This window comes from Lissotriton vulgaris, chromosome 12, assembly GCF_964263255.1.
Source record: "Lissotriton vulgaris chromosome 12, aLisVul1.2, whole genome shotgun sequence".
Lineage (NCBI taxonomy): Eukaryota > Metazoa > Chordata > Amphibia > Caudata > Salamandridae > Lissotriton > Lissotriton vulgaris.
Window position 1 is genome coordinate 235,959,032 of NC_141700.1, and position 23,229 is coordinate 235,982,260.

The 23,229-nt window shown below is 45.9% G+C and overlaps 1 protein-coding gene across 1 annotated transcript in view; it reads left to right on the top strand.

Moving 5' to 3' along the window:
* NAE1 (NEDD8 activating enzyme E1 subunit 1) overlaps window positions 1-22,301 on the top strand; it is a 170,385-nt gene extending 148,084 nt beyond the window's left edge. The window contains exons 19-20 of the mRNA XM_086947732.1: window positions 14,163-14,212; window positions 22,066-22,301. Coding sequence (XP_086803858.1) covers window positions 14,163-14,212; window positions 22,066-22,175 — 160 coding nt within the window. The 3' untranslated portion in view covers window positions 22,176-22,301. The remainder of the gene's footprint in view (window positions 1-14,162; window positions 14,213-22,065) is intronic.
* The last annotated feature ends 928 nt before the right edge of the window (window positions 22,302-23,229 follow it).

Below are 23,229 nucleotides of genomic sequence, written 5' to 3' on the forward strand. Positions count from 1 at the left end.
TGAGTGTTTGACACCTGCATCGTTTCCATTATCAGTAAACACTTAGTCTGTGGCTAAATGTTTAAAAAATCTCTAAAAGGAGGTCTTCCTCTGACATTTGCACCATTGGGTGTCCGGGGCCAGATGGCCTATGACTGTTTGCCAAGTCATTGCTGCCTTTTCACAAGGCTGGTCTGTGTATAACAGGAGGCAGCAACAGGGGCAGCAAACACATTGATTCAGAACGTCTGCTTCCGAAATAGCTACCATACAAAATATTTTTCTAATAAAAATAACATTTGTCTAAACCCTTTGTCAACCGCAAGCCCCTAAATAAGCTAGAACTGGAGGTAGAGTCATAAATGAACCCAGTTCTATGATAGGTGGAAAGTCAATTTGACTGGATTGTGTAACTTAAAAACAGTTGAACGTTTAGAAGGCAGATATGAGATAGTAAATTATTATTCGGAGTATTGATCCCGCCAGCGCAATACAATATTTTGCTAGTTTTATACACACTTTGAGTGAGAGCCTTGGCTTGACCCTTGTAGCTCTGCAGGGTGGTATACCTACAGCAGGAGGTCCAGCTGATGCCTTTAGGTTTTCAGTGAAAGGCTCCAATGAACCAGAAAATCTTGCCCACTGACGAGGTGTCTTCCTTGTTAACCTCAGCATTGTGTCACAGCCCATCGGATGTATAAAGCTGAGAAAGGCCTAACTTTCTGTAGGTACCGGAAAGCGTTCTCCTGACCACTTTTAAAGATCCAAGACTTCCATGAGAGGTTCCCAGTTTTTAGGCCGAGCCTAGAGTCAGCACGCAAATGCTGCTCTGCTTGTAGTGGAGTTGGAAATAGAAGCCCTGCCCACTCTCGCCCATATTTGCTAATGGCTTGTGTCATTGTCCTTCATAAATGCTGGCTTCTGATTTCTTACTAGGCTTGTTAGTCCCGCCTTCTCTCATTTTGTAACCTCCGATTGTTATACCCCTGTTACGCGTGTTGTTGCTCGGTAGGCTTTAGTTACAGCATCCGAGCACTCTCTTCTCGCATAGCTTTGTGGACACCTCTCTCCTAACACTTTTTTTGTTATTAGAATGGTTGCTAATTCCTGACTGTGTTAAATGCTTAAAACTATGGCACGTGTGAGAATAGAAATGGTTCACTTCCGCTGTTTTGACCACGGCGTTTTTAAATGACACAGTGTTTAATTTCCCTTACAAGCTCTTCCATTCCCACGCTCGCTAACAGAGCAGCGCTCTCCCACTTCCCCGACCGGAATGGATTTTTACATTTTCTTTAGAAATACTTTTCAGAGATCTCAGAACGTAGTGTTAGGCACTTATTTGTAATCATATTCCAAATGATGCCCTTTCTTTGTTCTGGTTAATGCTATAATGCACAACTAAGCTGACTCCTCCCGGAGAAGCCTCTGAGTACTGAATGTGCCAAGAGCCTGCTTCTCACAGATGCGCGTAACAGAAAGTTGCGGGGGCCCCCTGCAAAAGTACATGCAGTTCACCCACTTCCGGACCTCGCCTCCCCCTCACTGCGGGGGCTTTTGTTACACCTCTGGCTCTTGAGACCCCCGCTCCCTTTGCAGGGGCCACAGGCTGCCGCTTCAGTAATGTGTTGTGTGTCAGGGGCTGGAAAGGAAATATTCCATGGCCACAAGATTCTTTCCTGTCATCCTGTCCTCATTTGTCCCGAGCTCCTTGTCCTATATTAAGAACAGCACTCTTACATTGCATAGTACCTAGAGAAAGAGAACCAGTGCAAAGTCGCAACTTAATCAGCGCCCATCCGCGGATTGAAGTATATTTCTTCCGACCTCCTACTCCCAATGCCTGCTGCTCCCTCCATAGCTTTTTCCCCCATATGTGTCCTGTGTCAATTCGCAGGTTTCCTGCTCCATACAATGTTGCACCTCTGCAACATGTTCTACAGATTGTTTATAAATGTATGCACTGATGCGCTTCATGCCCACAGAATGCTTTTCAGCTACTTTTAAACATTTAACTTTACAAATATATCCAGTGTGCCTCCCCTTCTGCACTTCACGATGACTTTTTCTCTCTCGGGTGCTTGTTTTCACCCACGCCTGTTCGTCGCGCCTCCCTCACTCACAACCTCCGCTTTACATAATGCCTCCACCTGGTACATACATTTACTTACCCACTCATTCTGTCATACATTTTTTCCATTCAAATTAAAATAACTACAATTCACATTTGCAGCCACTAACATTACATAAAAACAATAACTTATGCAAACAAAATAATCAACAGGCATATTTAAGGTGAGAGCTATTGGCGTTGCCACAGCTTTTTCTAACTGGTCAGCATGTTCTTTCACAAGAGTGTCCTTCCCTGCATTTTTCCGTCCCTGAGGCTACAGACTGCCAAATGTCTGAGCCTTAAAACCCTTACTAGCAGTTCTAGTTCCTGTATAGAAGTAGACTGTAGGTCATGCCTAAGCCCTTCCAACAGGCAGAACCAGGAAGAACATGCTATGTTTCTTCATCAGTTCCCATTACATTCTAAGGGAATGGTAATACATACTCCCTAGTGATTGGTGATAATTCTTAACCCAATCCACAGATACTTGCAACATAATAGTCTGCTCACGTAATTCAGCCAGGGTTCCATGCTTGGGCTGAAGGCATGCATAACCTTATACTTTGGTAGGTGGTACATATGTGCACCCCAGCCTACATGCAGCATTTACCTTTTATATCACTGGTCCGTTTACAGTACAGTGATAGTGCGGCCTCTTTTTAAAGTTAAATAACTTGTGGTCGAATCAATTTTTCAAAAACAAAAATGGGGGTACACCTAAAAACAAATACTAGTTAAAGGTGATTGCTCCTAATTTCAAGCGACAACTTTCAAACTCTTTACCCCATCAAAATATTCATGTCAGTTTTTTGGGAAGATACTTATCTGGTGCCCTTAGACATTGCTCTGCCCAGTATTACCCTGTAGGTTAGGAGCCATGACATGCATCCCAAAGAGAAAGAGAATAATGATATCGTATAGGCTGCATTTTGGTCATGGACACCTGTATTGTAGGATGGTTTGGATTAATTGGAAGTACTTCCATTCCTGAAGAAAAAGAGATTCCCAAGTCTGCTATTTTCCATTTTCTATTTGAAGGTGTTAATTTTGTCAGACAGATTTGGCATAAGCTTCACTCCAACCTGATAGTGACAGACAGCCTGATATGATGCATAGGCTAGAACCCCACCCTGTGTCCATCTGCTCAGACTTTCATGGTGTCATGTAAACATGCCCACCATGCACCCTGCCTGGATAATTTTGATACTATTTTGCTAGGTCATACAACAAAACATGGTACCCGTTGATGGACTTTGCTTCTAGAATTCCTTAGAACAGCAACTGTGTTTCATTCTGTAGTTAAAGAAGGTGTGGAGAGTGGCCTCTCTTTTGTTTGGTTCTGTGATATGAGGACACTCCTACTAAGCTTATAATCATTGGGCAGGGTGCGTGCTGCCAGGTATATCTTAATATCTACCTTTGTTGCCTAAGAAAAGATTCTACTTTTCCTGTTTGTTGACCTTTCCTTCACCGTCCTTGAAAAATGTATTCAATCAAGTGGGGCATCGTGGCTAAGTCTCTAGCCAACTTTTCTGCAATGATGTCTGTAGGCTCTTCCAGTGGCCAACAACCTTTTTCTTTAGATTCAGGATATGGCACTCAATGGGATTTCATGCTTTCACTAGCTGCTGGAATTGACTGGACAGGTTCAACGGCATTCAAATGAAATAGCTGCTGTGGTTCCCCAAAGCCTTCTGCCCCCTATTTGCTTCTACTGCTTAAAGCAAGCCAGGCAAGGTTCCTGTTAAGGGAGGTATTTCCTAATATCATCTATGGTGTTTATTGGTGGTGGCTCAAGGGTTTAACCTTCCAGCCCCTTCTACTTTCCACTCTTCATCACCCCTCAGGTACTGACAAGGTCTTAAATTGCGGGACCTTGTTGGGTAGAGTGTGGGATGTGTCATATCATTGTGATAACATCTTGGGTTTTACAGTAGATTCGGGTCTCACTATTGTTTGTTCCTCTGAATCCCCTGTGTGGAGAATTGTGATATCAAGGCTATCTTTATCCCCAGGACCTCAAATAGGTTCTGTATTTCTGCCCAAATCTGAGTCTCACCCTTCAACTCCATAGAGCAGACAGGAACGTTCCCTTCTCTAGTTACTTTTGAGGGAATACCCACTTAAACTTAGATCCAACTTAAATAGCCACATTTTGTGCTAGTACGTCCTATAAAATTTTTTGCTGTATCAACCTAAAGTTGCTCCAGATAGCCATATTCCTGGGATGTCTTGGTGCATTTTACCAATTGGAGTCCTTCAGTACTCTCAGTGCGCCTTCCCATTTATCTTCAATTCCATGAAGGAGGTTGGCAGAATTTCCAAATGCTGGGTGAGAGAACTTCAGACCCTTTCTGTCCAGCCTCGCCCTACCACCTTTTTTCCAGGTAAACTGGTTTCTGATGGATACTTCTCTTTGCAGGGCCCTCGCCTGGTTAATATTCCAGAGGCATCAGTCTGGGTCCGGAAACTTTCCAGCAATAATCCTGTGCCCCATATGTGGCGTCTTGCGGCTCAGCGCAGATGTAGTTCTGCTCCAGACTTGTTGAGTGGAGCTGCATATAACCACCCCCCATGCACGCTGATGTCCATTCCTTTCTTTATTTGCTTTCAGATGTGGATCCGGAGCTACTCTCTGGTCTTTCAGCTCACTCATTTTCTCCAGAACGGACCAGTGTGAAAGAGAAAATGTCACCCCCTAAGAACACAGGGTTTAAACCGTGAAGGGACTGCCTCAAACAGATGTCTTTGACAGACACTCACCAAGTCTGCGTATGTTGCCTGGTATGAGAACATGACTCCAGAGTCTGACAACTGTGACCAGATGAACCCAAAGGCTATATGGGACTGTGAGTCAAAACTTTTTCACCAAACACAAGAAGGCTCCATGCTATGGCTGGTCAAAGTCAAAAGGAAGGTCTCGGTCTCATTCCCACTTTGAAAGTGTTTTCCCAGTGCAGAGGTTCCTTGCGGTCGGAGCCTTTAGATAAGTCCAAAAAAAAGAAAAAGAATAAGGAGTCGAGGCGGGAACTGCACCGCTACCGCTACTCTGTCAGACTCCAAAGGGGATGCAAGTACGTCAATGTGTCTTCCAGTCTGGCACCCGATCTCCAGCAGAGTCCATTCAGATTCTGATCCAGGCACACCCTGGATTCCCAGGTCTGCCAGCAACATTGCAGCAAGCAGAGAGGCCATGTTGCTTATTTTTGGTGCTTTACCATATCTCTCTGGTGCACATTCAGGGCTCAACGATCCGCAAGGGCCTCCAGTTGGACTTCTGACAGCGGGTCCGCCCACTCTCCAGTCTGTGCCCCTTCATTGCATATCTGTTCATTGCATATCTGTTCCAGCACAAACTCCAATGCTGACTTTGGACCAGGCACCACACCCTGTGCTAGTTCCCTTCGCTGCCTTCACCAGAGGAGAATGTACAGCTCATTGTGGTATCCAACTCTGTGCAGAATCCATCTCAACCCCGGTTGCGCCTGGCTGTGACTGGCGCACTACCACAAAGCAATCCTTCAGATTTGGATACCTTGTCATTAACAAAGCAATCCTTCAGATATGGATACCTTGTCATTACCATGTGAGCGAGCCCAAACTTTAAACAATCTTTTTAGCACTGACTTCGACAATGACAACTATGTTGAGGGGACGACTATGTTACACAGTTTGATGAGGAGAACTGGTATAAAGAACTTCAAGATGAAAGTTGCCTGTATATTTCTCCAGATACTGCCTTTGTGTCTCTACCTGGCTCAGCTACAGAAAGCGCCTCATTCACAGTTATGCGAAGGGTGGCAGAAGGTCTAGACCTACAGCTCCCCAACGAAAGATTAATGTGTTAACTGAGGTACTTCAACCACGTCAGCCTCTGATAGAGCCATTTGTACCATATAATGAGGCCCTTATGGGCACCCTTTGTGCACTTGGCAAAGACCATGTTCTGGTCTGCCCGTTAATCGGCAGGTCTCCATTCGTCATCATCACGAACCCCACCTTTCTCACTCAACACACGACAACAGCGTGTCTGATGATACAGGCATACACATGCAAAGTAAATTCCAGTGTTTTTTCCTCCATTCGACCTAGTCAGGGATCTAAATGTTTAGATATAATAGAGAAATACATTTCTACGAGCCTTGCCCTGAGGTCAGTGAATGCTAACTGCCTTTTAGACTACTACTCTCCTACTCTTTGAGATGCAGAGGCACAGTTTTACAGGCTATCCCCGATGACCTTCAGGCATCCCTCACCAAGGCTATTTTTGAAGAGGCCTTAAACCCGCCCTTGAGCCGATGCCCAAGAAGCATCGATGCCATGATAAGGGGTAATCTCCATCGGAGGGGCAACAACAGCTCATCAACTTGGCTTTTGATGGCGAACAACTCTTCAGAATGCAAGTTGATGAGATGTTGGAGAAAATTAAGGAGGTCACCAAGACCGCTAAGGCCATGGGTGCCCTAAAAAACACCTCCTGTCCGCTGCTCCTTTTGCTGCCTACAATATCATGGAATGGAGGAACCATCACCCCCTAAACATCCACATCCTTCCCCAGACAGCAGCATCAACAAACAGCCTCTCTACAACAGGGGAGGTTACAAGGGCAGAACTGGCCAGTGCAAGGGAAAAAGTGCAGCCCCCGAAGAGGCTGCATCTGTCGAGCATTGACTACCTAAGCCTTACCCGCTTCCCCCAGCACCCAACCATCAAAGAGGGGAAGCTCAGGGGTACAGTCTAGAGCTCACACAAACACCATCAAACATTGGTGACAGACCGTCGCCAGAACATCAGTGTCTGCTCCAAGAGGAGATGCACGCACTACTCGGCAAAGGGGCCATGGAACTTGTGCCGCACCAACACTGTGCCACCGCAACATGCACATACTGTGGCACCCCAGAGGCCGTATTATACATTGCACCTTGGGGCGTAATGGTGTGTGCGCCCGCGTTTTGCCCTCTGGGTACATTGGTATTACAGAGGGGGGCCACAAACGCTTGTGCATCCCCTTCTGTTATACTGATAGCGCTGGTGCACATGTTGTGCCAGCGCTATCATAATACTGCATCCCCTCATTTGTATGGGGGCATGGCCCCATGCAAATGAGGAAATCACTTTGCCTCTGCTCCAGTGCCGTTCTATGGACGCAAGCAAACAAAAAAGTGGCACACATTCAGTGCTCCTCCTAAAGGCAGCCCTCTGGAGGGGAGAAAGGGGGTCCACCTGCAGGCGGGTGCAGTCACTCACTGCACCCGCCTGCAAGGAAATCTCTCTACCCTCTTGAAAGTGCAGACAGGTTGCCGCCTGCACTGTGAAACATGGAGCAGCTTTTAAACAGCTGCTCCGTCTTTCACTTGAATGCGCTGCCACCCGGACAGCGCAAGTTCGCTGCTGCCATGGGGGCAGCACATTCTTTGTAAAGCAGCGCACTGTCCCTTTTTGCGTCCGGCGTACCTTTTGAAAGGTGCGCCATACCACAAACAGGGAGAGTGCACTGCATTCATAATACGGCCCCAGGATGTCTTTTCTCTACTACAGCAAGGCAGCGTTATGACTGCCCTCAATCTGAAGGACGTCTGTTTGCACATACCCATCCACCTTGGGCATCAAAGGTTCCTAAACTTTGGAATGAAAATGCTGACCACTTACCACAAAGTGCTGACCTTTTGAAATAGCCACAGCTCCCGGGGTGTTTACAAAGTGCCTTGCCTCTCATCTCAGAAAGAGCTACGTCCACGTCTTTTCTTACCTGGGCGATTTGCTGATCCAGAGTGCTGTGCAGCAGCAATGCCTAGTGCACACCCAAGCCCCCATACATCTGTTGCACAACCACGGCTTTACCATCAATGCAACCAAATCCCACCTGCAAGTCCTGCAAGTCCAGCCCTTCCTTGGACCATACTCGACTCTTGAGTAGGGAAAGCATAACCCAGCCCAGCAAGGGTTCAGACATTCCAAATACTGCCTCCTCTTTTTAAGCCAGATCTCCAGGTAATGGTCAGAAATGTCATGCCTCTTGGGGACGATGGCCTCTTGCACAGCTGTAGTCCCACATGCCAGATTACACATGCGTCTGTTGCAGGAGGGCCTAGCAGCACAATGATCACAAGCAAAGGGTCAATGGTAGGATCCAGTGTTGACTAGGGCCACACTCATCACTCTCTGCAGTGTTTGAATGCCAGCAATGTATTCAAGGGATCGCCCTTTCTATACCAGTACCATCACCATGGACGCCTCACTCACCAGTTGGGGCACTCACTTACAAGAACTGACCGTACAAAGTGTGTGAACACAAGATCGGCAGGATCTCACATCAACCACCTGGAGTTGTTAGCAATCCAGCTAGCCCTCAAAGTGTTCCTTCCTCTTATTCAGCACAGGGCAGTTCTAGTTAGGATGGACAACACAATTGTCATGTTTTACTTACACAACCAGGGTGGCACACACTCCCTGTAGTTGTCTTCTCTAGCTCAGGGCATTTGTTGGTGGGCGATACATGACTAAGTCCATCTTCTCATACAGTACATACTCCGGCTGGACAATGACTTTGCAGTCCTGCTCAGCAGCATGCATCAACAAGTTCACGAGTGGGAACTTCACCCCCAAGTCTTACTCCCGTATTTTTACAGTTGAGTGGGTTTCCTTACATAGACCTGTTCGCCACCACCCAAAAAGCCCAATCTTTACCTCCAGGCTACCACATTCTCAGTCATGGGCAACATGCTATGGATATACTGGGCAGGGATATTTGCCTACTCTTTCCCGCCTCTCCCACTTCTTCCATTCATGGATCAGAAGCTTTAGCAAACATCCCTCGCTCTAATTTTAGTAGCCCTGACATGGACCAGACAGCTCTGGTTCACTATTCTTCTCAACCTCTCTGTAGTGCCTTACGAGAAGCTACGCAACCAGCCGGATCTTCTCTCTCAAAATCAAGCACTCGTAGGCATCCCAAACAGCTCAGTCTTGCAATTTGGTTCCTGAAGTCATAGAATTCGGGTACCCCGGTCTACCTGCAGATTCCATGACCATTCTTAAAGAAACACGCAGACCCACAACCAGAGCCTGCTGTGCACCTTAGGAGAAATCGTTTGTGCATTAATCTCTCCCAAAACACCAGTTCAAGACAGTGTTACCTGCTTCCTTGCAGATGTTAGGCTTGGCTTACACTTCGGTCAGACCCCTCTTGGCTGCTGTCACTGCTTATCTCCAATGCAGAGAATACAATTCACTTTTCAGGGTGCCTGTTACCAAAGCCTTCATGGAGGGCTCAAATGGATTATTCTATCACTGGTGCCACCTGCTCCTGTGTGGAACCTCAACATTGTTCTCACTAGACTAATAGGTCCTCCTTTTGAACCACTACACTTAGACTTTTTTTCCTGGAAGGGTGCATTTCTGGTAGCCATCATTTCTCCAAAGCATGTTAGTGAGATACAGGCACTTACCCTGGGAGAACCTTTTTTCCAAGTACACCACAATAGAGTAGTCCTCAGGACATACCCCAAATTCTTACCTAAGATGGAGTCTAGCTTCCACCTCAATCAGACCATAGGACTCTGTGTTCTTCCCACATGCATGATCAGCAGAACAAGCTCTTCACACCTTGGAAGTCAAGAGTGCTTATGTATTTAATTGACAGGACAAATCCTTCCATAAGACACAACAACCTTTTGTGTCTCTTTCGCCAATCCACGCAGAGGGTGTGATCTCTCTAAGGCAGGTATAGCACGCTGGCTGGTCAGACGCATACATACCTGTTTGTGATGGAGCGGGTCGGACACCAATGGGACAAGACGAAATAAGGGAATGGTGGTCCGTCGTTCCTCTCTCACCAACCTCTGTCCCCTTTCAACAGACACCCCAACCTTTTGCCTATAAGGAATGGTTTGCAGACGATCGCCCCCTATGGAGGCAGGAAGAAAAAATAGAACCCAGCTCCTTTAACTGGGGATTCCAACCAGACGGGACTCCTCCCCTTCTTGATGACGACGGCACGCAGGATCCAGAAAAAGAAGGCGGAACCAGGAAGACGACGGACGGCGTTTCCCAGGAGGTGGAAGGCGAGCGTGGGAGAAGGAGAAGAGCTAACCCGGAGGAAGGAGACGAGACGGACGAGAGGTGCCAAGACCTGAGCACGGAGAGTGTCCACGGCAAGCCAGGAGGCCAACGTTTCCAAGCGTCGCCCCGCCACGTTCCCAAGGGAGGAGCGTGGCTCCAACAGGTACGGGTTAAGGTAGCGGGCTGGGTGGGACGGTGCAACCCTCCTGCACCTCCTTAAACGTCCCACATGTCATATATGTACAAAGCTTGTACATAGTTGTAAATAGTGTAAATATTCCTTCCCTCTTCACGAGCACGAGCACTTGAACCGATCACTTGAACCGAAGTCCTGGGGCACTTGAGCACTCGGTTTCCTTCACTCCCGGCCCTGAGCGTTATAAGAAGAGGACGGTTGTCCGAATACCTTGGTTTGTTTGTTTCTTTTCCTTTTGGTATCACAGACCGAAGGGAGCTCCGGATCGTGGCATCCTGTTTGCAGTGTCCCACAGACTGGATTCATCAAGAAACCCCCACACAGACCCGGCGGCGTTCGCTAGAGAGACTTACTAGCAGAAAGAGAAGAGTTTTGGGGAAAATAAAGCCTTCCCTCAAAAGCACGAGCAAAGCCTCTGTCTCAGTTCCTCTCACCCCACTTGCCCCGCAACACTGTTATAATAAAGCCACATGACCACTGCCTGTCCCTTCCTGACCCCACTCGTAACTGCAAAAAAGAGCTTCTATGCTTTCCTGGGCAGTATTCCTATAGTTTACATCTGTAAGGCAGCTACCTGGTCTACCCTCCACTCATTTACAGAACAATACTGTGTGGATGTTTTAGCTCACCAGCAAGCTATTGTTGGTCAGACTGTCCTTTGCCCACTTTTCCTATCTTCTGCAACATCCTCGGGTTAGGAACCGCTTCTGGGAGGACGCTTTACAGTCTATGCACAGCATATGTATCTGCAGCTATGCTTGCCATGAACAGAAAATGTTACCCTGTACGCATCTGTTTTTGGCATGTAGTATTGTAGATTCACATGCGCTGACCCTCCTTCCTGTTGCCTGTAGGTATTGCAGCCTTTTTTTCTCCTATTTCCATCCTTAATCTTTCCTTTGCATGTTCATTGTTCTATTTTTTCAGGCTTCATCTACATCCTCAACCTTTGTGCAAAAAAAAAAACCGATCTAACAATGGAGTTGATCCACATGTGCATTACCAGCAGTAGGTGGAGCCACAATACATCATGACTCAAAAAGATTTCTTCTAAGAAAAATAACTTGCACACTTTCGACCCCAACACTTGATCGAAGAGTATTCACAGTCTGTGAATCTACAGCACTATATTCCACAAACAGATGCTTACAGAGTAAGTAAAATGTTCCTTCTACCGAAAGCGGTCACTCCATTTGGGCAGACTATCACCTTTCTGCATTGTTTGCGCCACCTCACTCCACTAAGGAGGAAAACCAACTTAATTGTTTTGACTTTTTCCTAGACATTTGTCAGGCAGCTGCGTGGGTGTCTGTACATACGTTCATGAAACACTACTGCCTCAACAGGCTTGTCCGTCAAGAAGGAGCATTTTGCCTGCTTGGTCCTGCAGGATGTTTTGGTCTGAGCAAGTTCATAGACCCACCACTTTGGCAAGTACTGCTATGGTATCTATTCATAAGGTGAGGAATATGCAGCGACAAATATTCATCAGTAAAACAAGTTATTTACTTTGGTAACACTGTTTCTGGTGGATACTCTAACTGCTGGTTCCTCACCGACGCTGATGGGTTAATGTTCTGTGAACTGGGATCTTTTTCAATCTAAATAGATCCCAATCTAGAGATCTGGACACTGGGCATACCAATCTACCGTTAGGCTCTGCTTCTGTGGACGTGGACAGCCTAAATAAGCAAGTGACATCAGTGTGCATGGGTGACAACTTATATGCAGCTGTGCTCTAGACTCATGTAGCGGAAGGACGTCTGCACAGAGCCGCATGATGCCAACTACCAGCGTGCAGGAGTATTGTTTTAAATATTCCCTATCCACTCTGATGTCTCCTCAACTTTCACAAGATGAAGAATCTAAAGTTATATGGAATATCCTCCAGAAAGAGCGTTACCAGGATGGTCATTTTGCCCATTCACTCCTGCAACATTTGTTGACCTGAGGCTTTACACAGACCCACCAAATTGGGAGGTACTGCTTTGGTATCTATTCATAAGGTGAGAAATTTGTGATTGGTAGTATCCATCAGAAGTACAAGTTACTTACCTTGCGTTAGGCTCCTTCTGGTAGATCACAGCTTTCCAAACTTTTCATGTTGGTGACACACGTTTTGGAGATGCATCATTTTGGGACACAGTAAGGCAGTGTAGCAAGCAAGCAAGCCCAAACAGGGGATCAGGGGGTTTCTACCCCAGGAAGAAAATTTTGAAATAAAAGTAGGCAAATGGTGCATTTTCGAGCAAATTTGAGACTATGAGGTCGAACACAGGCCCCTGCAGCGTATGCCTTCATTCACTGAGCCACCAGACCTGGCATACACACATCTTTCTCTCTCTCTTCCTCTGTCTCTCTCCCTCCCTCTGTTTCTCTGTCTGTCTCCCTCACTCCCTCTGCCTCACTCACTCTGTCTGTCTCCCTCCCTCTGTCTGTCTGTCTCCCTCCCTCTCTGTATCCCTCTCCCACCCTCTGTCTATTCCGTACTCCCTCCCTCTATCTCCTTCCCTCTGTCTGTCTCCCTCCCTCTTTCTACCTCTATCTGTCTCCCTCCCGCCCTCTGTCTGTCTCCCACCCTCTGTCGCCCTCCTCCCTCTGTCTGTTGCCCTCTGTCTCCGTCTCTCTCTCTGTCTCCGTCTCTCTCTCTGTCTCCCTCTCCCTCTCTCTCTGTCTCCCTCTCTCTCTGTCTCCCTCTCTCTCTGTCTCCCTCTCTCTCTGTCTCCCTCTCCCTCTGTCTCTCTCCAGTGTACCCCAGACTCCCTCCCTCTGTCTCCCACGGTTTCCCTCTCCCTCCCTCCCTCCCTCTGTCTGTCGCCCTTTGTCTCCCTCTCTGTCTCCGTCCCTCTGTCTCCCTCTCTCTCTGTCTTCCTCCCTCTATCTACCTCTGTCTGTCACCTCAACCCCAGCTTCCCGGACACACACACAGCTGCGCCTGAGTACTTTGCAGGTCTTTAAAGACCATTTACTGGGAGACGTTATGCAATAGACGAGGCATTGTGAGAACAAAGCTTTCAAAGGAATGCCTCCTAATTAGCAGCAGCTATGTGGTAAGTGCCCGTTAATACCAGTGTCATCCCGCGACACACCCTCCATTTGCAGGTGACACAGTACTGTGTCGGGACACCCAGTTTGGAAAGCTCTGTGGTAGATAGTCTACCTAACTGCAGATTCCTCTCTGCCCTCCCTTCTCCCCTTTCTGTGGAATGGTCTCCTTTTCCATCTAAAAAGGTCCCAGTTTAGGAATCTGTTCACTGGTCCTTCGAATTTGTTGACAGGCTCCACTTCTGAGAATGCGGGAAAGCCTGCAGAAGAAACTGATACGAGAGTGCATCCGCAGAAGTTATATGCAGCTCCATTTTGCACTTTCGGAGTGGAACAGAGTCGGCTTGGACCCGCACGAAGCCCTGTGATGGCATGCAGGAGCACTGTTTTGAGTTTTCGGATCCAGTTTAGCACTTGGGGATATTCACAAGTTGAGGAATCTGCGGATAGAGAGTTTCCACCAGAAAGAGCATTACTGAATGTAAGTAACTTGTTTGTTACAACATTAAAGTCAGATCTACTGACTTTGCCAGTGCTTGCTTAAACTTTGCAACAAAGTAAGGCTGCTGTGAATTGTTAGTTTGTTAGTTTTTTTAATAAGTAGAAACAAAAGGCTGTGCTATGCTTACTAGTACATGTCGGATTCTAAGCATAGCAATATGTGTTTTGTTTTTAAAATGGTCATATTTGCGCTTTGTTTTTCTAACCTGGTAAAACAATCCCTTAAATGCTTCATAAGATGCTAAAGAGTATGCTCTTTCTTTGCAGCTGTCGTTATGGAGCTTCTGAGCCACATACCATAGCTGCATTTTTGGGAGGTTTGTATCCTTTGTGTTTGTTAGACAAGATGCCCTGCCACAATCCCCAGAGGGGACTCATACATAATCAATATTGCGAAATCTATTTTATAAAGAATTTTATGATGTCATTTAACATGTCAATAGTGATGTGATATGTGAGGTTATAAGCAGTACATAGATGGGTCGCACGTAAGAGTTACTTCACTGAGCTATAACTGGCGAATTTCAGTGTTATTTTGGTATTTAAGCATTGGTTGTTAACTTATTTCAACACCTACCTATAATGTTACTTTAACTTTTGCTTTTTTCTGTGAATTTCAGTTTTTTTTAATGTTCAGGAAGATCATATTCCCATACCAGACTTCAGTGCCTGTTAAGCCTTTTTATTTCAGTGAATTTGTAGTTTTTTAAACATATGCAGCCATCACCTTCACTGTGCCACTGCCATTGGCCATTCACATAAGGGAATTGGTACAGGCTAACCCCCTGCTGGTGGCCTACTCACAGCAGCCTGTTCTCTGTGCTCAGCTTGCTGCCCCAGGCTTCCTCTTGCCTGCCCTCTGTTCTCCGTCTGTGTGCCCCGGCCCCTCCCGCCTACCCTCCCTGGTCTCTTGCGCTGTACCTGGCCCATGCCCTCCGTAGTCGGGTTGCTACCCCCAGCTCCAGCCCTTTTTTCTCCATGTGCATACCCCTACTGCTCACTCCTGCTCTCCATGGTCCATTGTGCTGACCCTAACGTGTTAGCCTACTCACCATGATTAGATTGCTTCCCCCACCCTTTTGTCTGCCTTCGTTCACCATCTACGTGCTCTTTCCCCATCCCACCTGCCCAATGTGGACAGCTTACTGCCCCTGCCAGCCAGCCTGCCCTATGTGGTCACTTTGCTGCTCTTCCTCCTGACCCTGTCCTACCTGTCCTTGGTTTTCCATTTGTGTGCCGCAGCCCCCTTTCTCTTCCACTGTGCTGTCCCGGTCCATGCAAGCCTTTTCTCTGTGGACAGTTTTCTGCCCCTGGTCCTTCCCCTAGTCTGTATTCTGCCTCCTCCCGCCTGCCATGCGTGCTCTTTTGTACTGCCGTTCCCACGTGCCCTTCATACTTATCTTGTTGCCCCTAAGCATCTCCTCCCTGCCCTCTGTTGTCGAAGACCATGCCCCTGACCCCTCCCCCCTGCCCTGGATGGTTCCTAGGTGCTACCATTGGCCCTCTCACTTGACATCCATGGTTAGCTTGTTATCATCCCTGGCCCCCTCTTCCTGCCCTTCATTGTCATAGTCCATGCACCTGCCCCTCTCTACAGCCCTGCTCGGTCCGCTGTGCTGCCACTGTCTGTCCTGTGTAGGTATCCTGCTGCCCCACCATGCTCCCTCCTGCTCTCCGTTGTCCATGTGCACGCCCCTGCCCCCTCCCTTCTGCCCTCCATGGCCATTTAGCTGCCCTGCCCCTCTTCCCGTGCAAAAACAATTGATGGATGGAATGTTGCTCAAGGGCAAAACATTCATCCCCAGTCACATATCTGAGTTTAATACATCGTTATTTTGCTCACCACACCACCCTAGTTCAGACATGGCCATATGCAAATCAGTCTTGACCCTGTGCCTCATGGGAACAGTCCAGCCCGAACTGCCAAGCCATGTCTTCCCTGGACCGGAATCAAGCATCCTAGAACCGGTTTCTGGCGTTCAGCCATCATCAGCCAGGATAGCTTGATTCCAGTGGCATGGAGAGCACGAGACTCCCGTCCCACTCGGGGTGACAAATGGAAAAACAACAATTGATGGACAGAATGTTGCACAATGGCAAAACATTCACCCCCAGTCACAGATCTGGGTTTAATCCATCGTTATTTTGCTCACCACACTACCCCAGTTCAGACATGCCCCTCTTCCCTGGCCTGCATGGTCTGTTGGTTTTACTTCGTTGTTAAAGATGTAAAATTATTTATGGTTGAAGGTGAAGAGAGGGACCTCGAGGAGAGAGAGGTAAGTGGAGCAGTGTAGTTAGGGTAGTGTTGTAGTGTAGGGTAGTGTTTTAGGGTTTAGGGTAGTGTTGTAGTGTATGTGTAGTGTACGGTAGTGTTTTAGGGTAGTATTGTAGTGTAAGTGTAGTGTAGGGGGTTGTGTTGTAGTGTAGGGGGTAGTGTTTTAGGGTTTAGGGTAGTGTTGTAGTGTATGTGTAGTGTAGGGGGTAGTGTTTTAGTGTTTAGGGTAGTGTTGTAGTGTATGTGTAGTGTTTTAGAGTTTAGGGTAGTTTTGTAGTATATGTGTAGTGTAGGGGGTAGTGTTTTAGGGGTTAGGGTAGTGTTGTAGTGTAGGGTAGTGTGTTAGGGTTTAGGGTAGTGTTGTAGTGTATGTGTAGTGTAGGGGGTTGTGTTGTAGTGTATGTGTAGTGTAGGGGGTTGCGTTGTAGTGTATGTGTAGTGTAGGGGGTTGTGTTATAGGGTTTAGGGTAGTGTTGTAGTGTATGTGTAGGGTGTAGTGTTATAGGGTTTAGGGCAGTGTTGTAGTGTATGTGTAATGTAGGGGGAAGTGTTTTAGGGTTTGGGGTAGTGTTGTAGGGGTAGTGTTTTAGGGTTTGGGGGTAGTGTTGTAGTGTATTAGGGTTTAGGGTAGTGTAGTAGTGTATTTGTATTGTAGGGGGTAGTGTTATAGAATTTAGGGTAGTGTTGTGGTGTACGTGTAGGGGAGTGTTTTAGGGTTTAGTGTAGTGTTGTAGTGTATGTGTAGTGTAGGGGGTAGTGTTGTAGTAAATGTGTAGTGTAGGGGGAAGTGTTTTAGGGTTTAGGGTAGTGTTGTAGTGTAGGGTAGTGTATTGGGTTTAGGGTAGTGTTGTAGTGTATGTGTAGTGTAGGAGGTAGTGTATTAGGGTTTAGGGTAGTGTTGCAGCGTACGTGTAGGGTAGTGTTATAGGTTTTAGGGTAGTGTTGTGTAGTGTAGGGGGTAGTGTTATAGGGTTTAGGGTAGTGTTGTAGTGTATGTGTAGTGTAGGGTAGTGTTTTACGGTTTAGGGTAGTGTAGTAGTGTATGTGTAGTGTAGGGGGTTTAGGGTAGTGTTGTAGTGTAGGGGGTAGTGTTTTAGGGTTTAGGGTAGTGTTGTAATGTATGTGTAGGGTAGTGTTTTAGGGTTTAGGGTAGTTTTGTAGTATATGTGTAGTGTAGGGTCGTGTTTTAGGGTTTAGGGTAGTGTAGTAGTGTAGTGTAGGGGATAGTGTTATAGGGTCTAGGGTAGTGTTGTAGTGTATGTGTAGTGTAGGGTGGTGTTTTAGGGTTAAGGGTAGTGTTGTAGTGTATGTGTAGTCTAGTGGGTAGTGTTTGTAAAGGGTTTTAGGGTAGTGCTCTAGTTAACCGATATTCTTAAAATCAATTACCCACCCAAATCCCCTATTTCCCTGGCATCCCGTCCCAGTGGTTAGGTTTCAAATTAGAAAATAAATAAATAAAAACACTTTGTATGCGTAGTAAAAACATGCGACGTAAGGTACCGCTAAGAAAAGCAAATGCTAATGTTATTACTAATTTTGCGAAGTAATGACATGCGAAATAAAAAAATGCAAGGTAAATGCTTTTGCGAAGTAAAAACCGCGTAGTAAAAGCATGCTATGTAAATGCATGCTAAGTAACATCATACAATCTTGGCTTGCTGTCCCTGTCCTTCATGCTCTGTTCTGTTCTGTGTGGTCTGTTGTGCTGCCAATTCTCCTCCAGCCTCACCTGGGTTGTCATCCTGCAACCTGGGTTTCCTCTGAGGCTCTTAAAGCTTTCTTGAACTGAACCTTCATGGTTATTCCCTTGATAGAAACCTGAAATCCTTTATGGCACCCCTTCACCTGGATCCCATTGTAGGACTCTAACTTAGCCAGCTCAAAATCAGTTGGTGCTGGTACTACTTTTCCAGTTTGGAGAATGGTATAGCAGGGACAGATCAAAAACGCTAAACCGGGAAAATTGAAAAAATTTGAAATGGAGTTGTAGTGAACAATTAGTTACTATATGGTATTGCACAAACCCAAGTTCTATCCTCACCGCTGATCACCAATGTCAGATATTGGGTTTCTTTTTGGCTACAGTATACTCACAGGCCTGGCAGAACCCACCACTCTGGTCAGGGTAAGCTAGATACACACCCGAAATAACCAGAGCTCACCCTCTGGTAGCTTGGCCCAGAGCAGAGAGACTTATCAAAAGAGGCAATGTGTAAAGTATTTGTGTAACACACCCCCATAGTAATACAATGAATACACCACAAAAATACTCCACTCTGGTTTGTAAACATAGCTTAGTATATTAACCCCTTCGCCGCGGGGCTAATTCCCCACGCGGTCCTGGGGGAGGGGGACCGCGCGTGGCGCCGAAGTGCTGTTGACAAGCTCGGCTCGTCACGCAGCACGATGGCGCTGTGCATGACCACGCCTGTTTCCATGGAACGCTCGGCACAGCAGGGGAATTATCCCTGCATGGGCGTTCCATGGCGTTCATGATGAGCTCAGCTCGTCATGAGCACAGCGTCACTGTGCCTCATGATGAGATGAGCTTGTCATGAGCACCCAAGGTGTTAACAAAACAATACAAACATGATACAAATCTGAGGAATACTTTTCAAGTTATAAGCGTTGAAAGTATAAAGGTAAATACAGTGCTTAGGCAATACTCACAATCAAAAGTTGAAAATATGGAGTGCTCTGAGTCCCGTTGTCTCTTATCGTGGCCAAAACAGTATTGAAAGCATGTGCCTGGACAAAGGTGATCCATGGGTTCCTCTGGAATAGTGTGGTTTAATGATCTCTGCGGACTGTGAGCACACAGCTCTGCTTTCAATACCTCCCAGTTCCAGTGGCTCACATACAGTACCTGGGGAAAAGGCAGCGATCTCGAGGGGAGTACTCCATCAACAGTCCACTGTGTTGTCGAGCCCCGGAGGGGTGGTTGTGTTGTAGCATCCTGGGCCCAGAAGAACGAGGCTCAGCATCATCAGGGATCCCGTAGGGGAACGGGCTTAGATGCAACATTGCTGACGAGTCCTGGGGTTGCCAAGGCAACACGTCGTCTGCCCCATAGGGACTATGCGTAGAGGTGCAGTGTCTTGGGAGGAAGCAGGGCGCTCCGGGCAAACAGGAAAGCGCTAAATCTTAATCCTGGAAGTCAGGCGGGCCGCTTCGGAAGACTTCTTTGGTGCTGCGGCGTCTGTGATAGAACCAAGGTGCTCAGTTGCTCTGAAGGGAAGCGCTCATTCTCGTTACAAGGGGCACTGCTGATCAGGCATGCTATGATTGTTTGTTAAAGGTACCACTTCCAGACTCAAAAGTGACAGCGTTCCACAGCCAGCAAGTGTAATCTTTGATGGCCCTGAGATTTCATGAACAGGGAGCAAGCCCTTGGAGAACACTTAGGTCAGAACAGCTAAAGGTAGCAGTCCCTCCTGCAGCTTTACAAGCAGAAGGCGAACACAGCAGAGCAGTTAGCAGAGTGGCAATCCCTCCTCACAGCACAGCAGTCCTTCTGGCAATGTGCAGACGTAGAACCAGCAGCATCTGGTTACATGTCAAAAAAGTGTCTGATTTGAAGGGGACAGAGCCCCATTACTTATACCCAAAAGTACCTTTGATGTGGGGGATGATTTCAAAGGAGCCCTCCGAAGTGCACTGTGATCCCTTTCAACCCAGTTCTGTCTGCCAGGCTACTCGTGGGGGCTAATCAGCCCATTGTGTGGGGACAGGACACCACCTATAGAAGTGTGAATACCTGCCCAGGAAGACCTATCAGAATGCAGATGCATTTGAGTGTCCTGTGTTGTGACTATCTAGAGTGAATGTACAATGTAGCTGTAACCCAGCCCAGACATGTAGTGGAGACAGGCTGCCTGGCACATAGAGCAGTAAGTGTAGAGAAATGTCCACTGTCTAAAAGTGGCCTTTCTAAAACAGTAAGGTTAAATCCAACTTCACCAGTAAGTAGGATTTATCATTATCAATCCAGAGATATAAAACGCTACTCCTCTTTGATCAGGAATTACTACTTAAACAGGTATAAGGGAATTTCCAATGCTAACCTATGAGAGGGGTAGGCCTCACAGTAGTGAAAATGAACTCAGGTGTTTGTCACTACTAGGACATGCAAAACATAACAGTACATGTCCTACCTTTTACTTACATAGCACCCTGCCCTTAATGCTACCTAGGGCCTACCTTAGGGGTGACTTATGTGTAATAAAAGGGGAATATAAGGATTGGTACGTAGTTTTAAATGCCAGTTCACAGTGGTAGTAGGACTGAACATACTGGCACTACAGTGGCAGTCCTGAGAAAGGCTACTTCTGTGGGTGGCACAATCAGTGCTGCAGTCCACTAGTAGCATTTAACTTACAGGCCCTGGGTATTGGGATACCTCTTTACAAGAGACTTATAAAAGACTTATAAGTAAATTAAATATGTCAGTCATGTATACACCAGTTACACACAGGTTTAGGGAAGAAGCACATGCACTTAAGCACTGATTAGCAGTGGTAAAGTGCTCAGTCCTACTGCCAACAAAAACATACAGTAAAACGTGGAGGTAAAAAGAAAAACAATTGGGGGAAGACCACCCTAAGGATGCCAACTTTAACGCCTCATTATCCTTTTTGTATGTATCAATTTATAATTAAATAGGTTGTTATTCATTTATTTAATGTATATACTTTTAAAAAGTTTTTTTTAGAATTAAGTTTTTATTTTTTGAAATCATCAAAACATTTAGATATAAGTCTATATTTTAAGATCAAATTGATGTAATTAATTTAACATTACTTCCATTGAGACGTTATTATAATACCCTATCCCCATTATTTTCTATGCATGTGTGTTGCAGTACCATTAACAAGTGGATGGCCATATGTAGGGCTTGACTTACACCATGGCTGGACTGGATTCTATTTGAGCATATTTTGACAACTTTAGGGATTTAGTAACTCTTGAAGTATATTTTTCGAATTGCACAGAAAAGATGGAAGCGGATGTCGGTAGCTGTGAATTGCATTTTGTAGTACATGAGTGGTACGACTTTACCTACTACAAAATACAGTTTGTGAATCTGTGCCATGGTGTCTTCAGAGTTGTTGTTAAATGGTTTACTAAAAAAATTGGTACTGACCTCTAATGCTGTTATGCTGTTACTCTGTTACCTCGCACACCACTCAGATCTCTAAAAATCGTCTTTGTGCAAAGCTGAACTACCTAAAGGAGATACAGGGGAAATACTCTTAGTAAAAATATCAGTGTAGCCCTGTTGTGTCCACGTGACCAGAGAGGATGGAAGTTGAGTCCCACCACAAATCAAATCTGTGGCATCTTTGCCCCTCAGCCTTTCAGGTTGATTGCTTGCATCTGACTTTAAATACTACAGTACTGTTAAAAAGTCCTCTAAACTAACATGAAAGTTGCACCATCCTACTTATTGACTTTAATACCATTTACAAGGTAACCTACATGGGTAAGTTAACTAGGGTCAAGCATTCAATGTATATGTGGATTAAAAATGTAATCATGTATAAGAAGGGATACCCTCCCAGGAAAATGTAGAAACACCATAAATTTCTGAATCCACTGCTCTACTATACTGCAATATAAATCGATCTGCTGTCTTTTGCCGGGTTTTTGACATGCTATATCAAGAACAGATCAATAAATCCAGAGAATTTCATTGGTACCACATCTGTTGCCTCTCAGTGACAGCAGTGTGACCTGGGTGTTGCTAATGTGCTGGAATTAACACCCGAAGGTAGCAGCAGACCTATTCTGCTGCTCAATAATGGGGGTGTCATACAGTGGCAAATTGACATAAAAACTGAGAAGGGTAAAATACCTTTAATTATATTGATGTATGTCTCTTTTCATTTGCAGGAGCTGCTGCTCAGGAAGCCATCAAAATAATCACAGGCCAATTTGTCATTTTTAATAATACCTTCATTTACAATGGCATGTCACAGACCTCTGCAACCTTTCAACTTTAATAATATGCTTGATATAAAGTAACCCTGAATTATAAGTGTCATGTCTAAATGTATTCTTCAAACACCTGTTGGTGTTGTAAGTACAACTGTACATTTAAATTCAAGATATAAAGGCATTGTATTTTCTACATTGTAAATGACCATCATTTATAATGATATAGTTAGCAACTCGTTTGTGAACCTGTAGTCTTCGACAGAGCCAACAGCAGTTAATTTTATTTTGGAGTGTTTTATAACCAGCATACCTGCGTATGCACAGGCTGAGCCCAAAATTACCAGGTTTTTTTCGGGTTCTTTAAATGGATAATTTTTCCAGCATACTATTCTCTTGCAAGATCCACACTGGACTAAGAAATGTTCAGACCCCAATACACAAGCAGTGTGTTGACGCATATGTGCGGCAATGCAGTACACCATCACTGACAATTCCAGATGGGACATCTCCACTGGTATGTATGCGTCCATAAACGCCTCTGAAATCCATTTTTTCCATGCATCAAAGGATTAAGCACTCTGAAAGTCGCAGCTGTATTTTCTTTTAAGTATTCTAAGTATTCTAACTTGGGTCTGGTAGAGACTTTTTCTTCTTCAGATCTTAAGTATTCAATATGTAAACTTAAGTGCAACTGGTGCTTTTCTCTCAGCCACTACTTGTTGTGTTATTTATTTTTGATGGACACTTCTAGCCACGATTCTTCAACTTTTTGAATATTCTCTAGGCGCCAGACTGGATCTGGAAACTTTTCAGCAGCACCCATGCGCACCGGTAGGTGAAGCTGTGCAGCTGCGCACTGATGCTGATCCTCTCCTGAAATGACATGCGGAGCCTATTTAGGCATCACTGCTGTCCGATAATGTCAGTTCCTTTCTTTCCACACCACCAGACGCTGATCGGGAGCTACCTCTCATCTGTTTGAGACCCACCTCTATCTAAAAATTGTTTTACTACAAGGAACATGTCACCTCCCAAAACAACAGGTTGCAAACCATGTAAGGACTGTTGCAAGTATCTATGACCGATCCTCACCAAATTTGCCTGTGTTGCCTAAAGTCA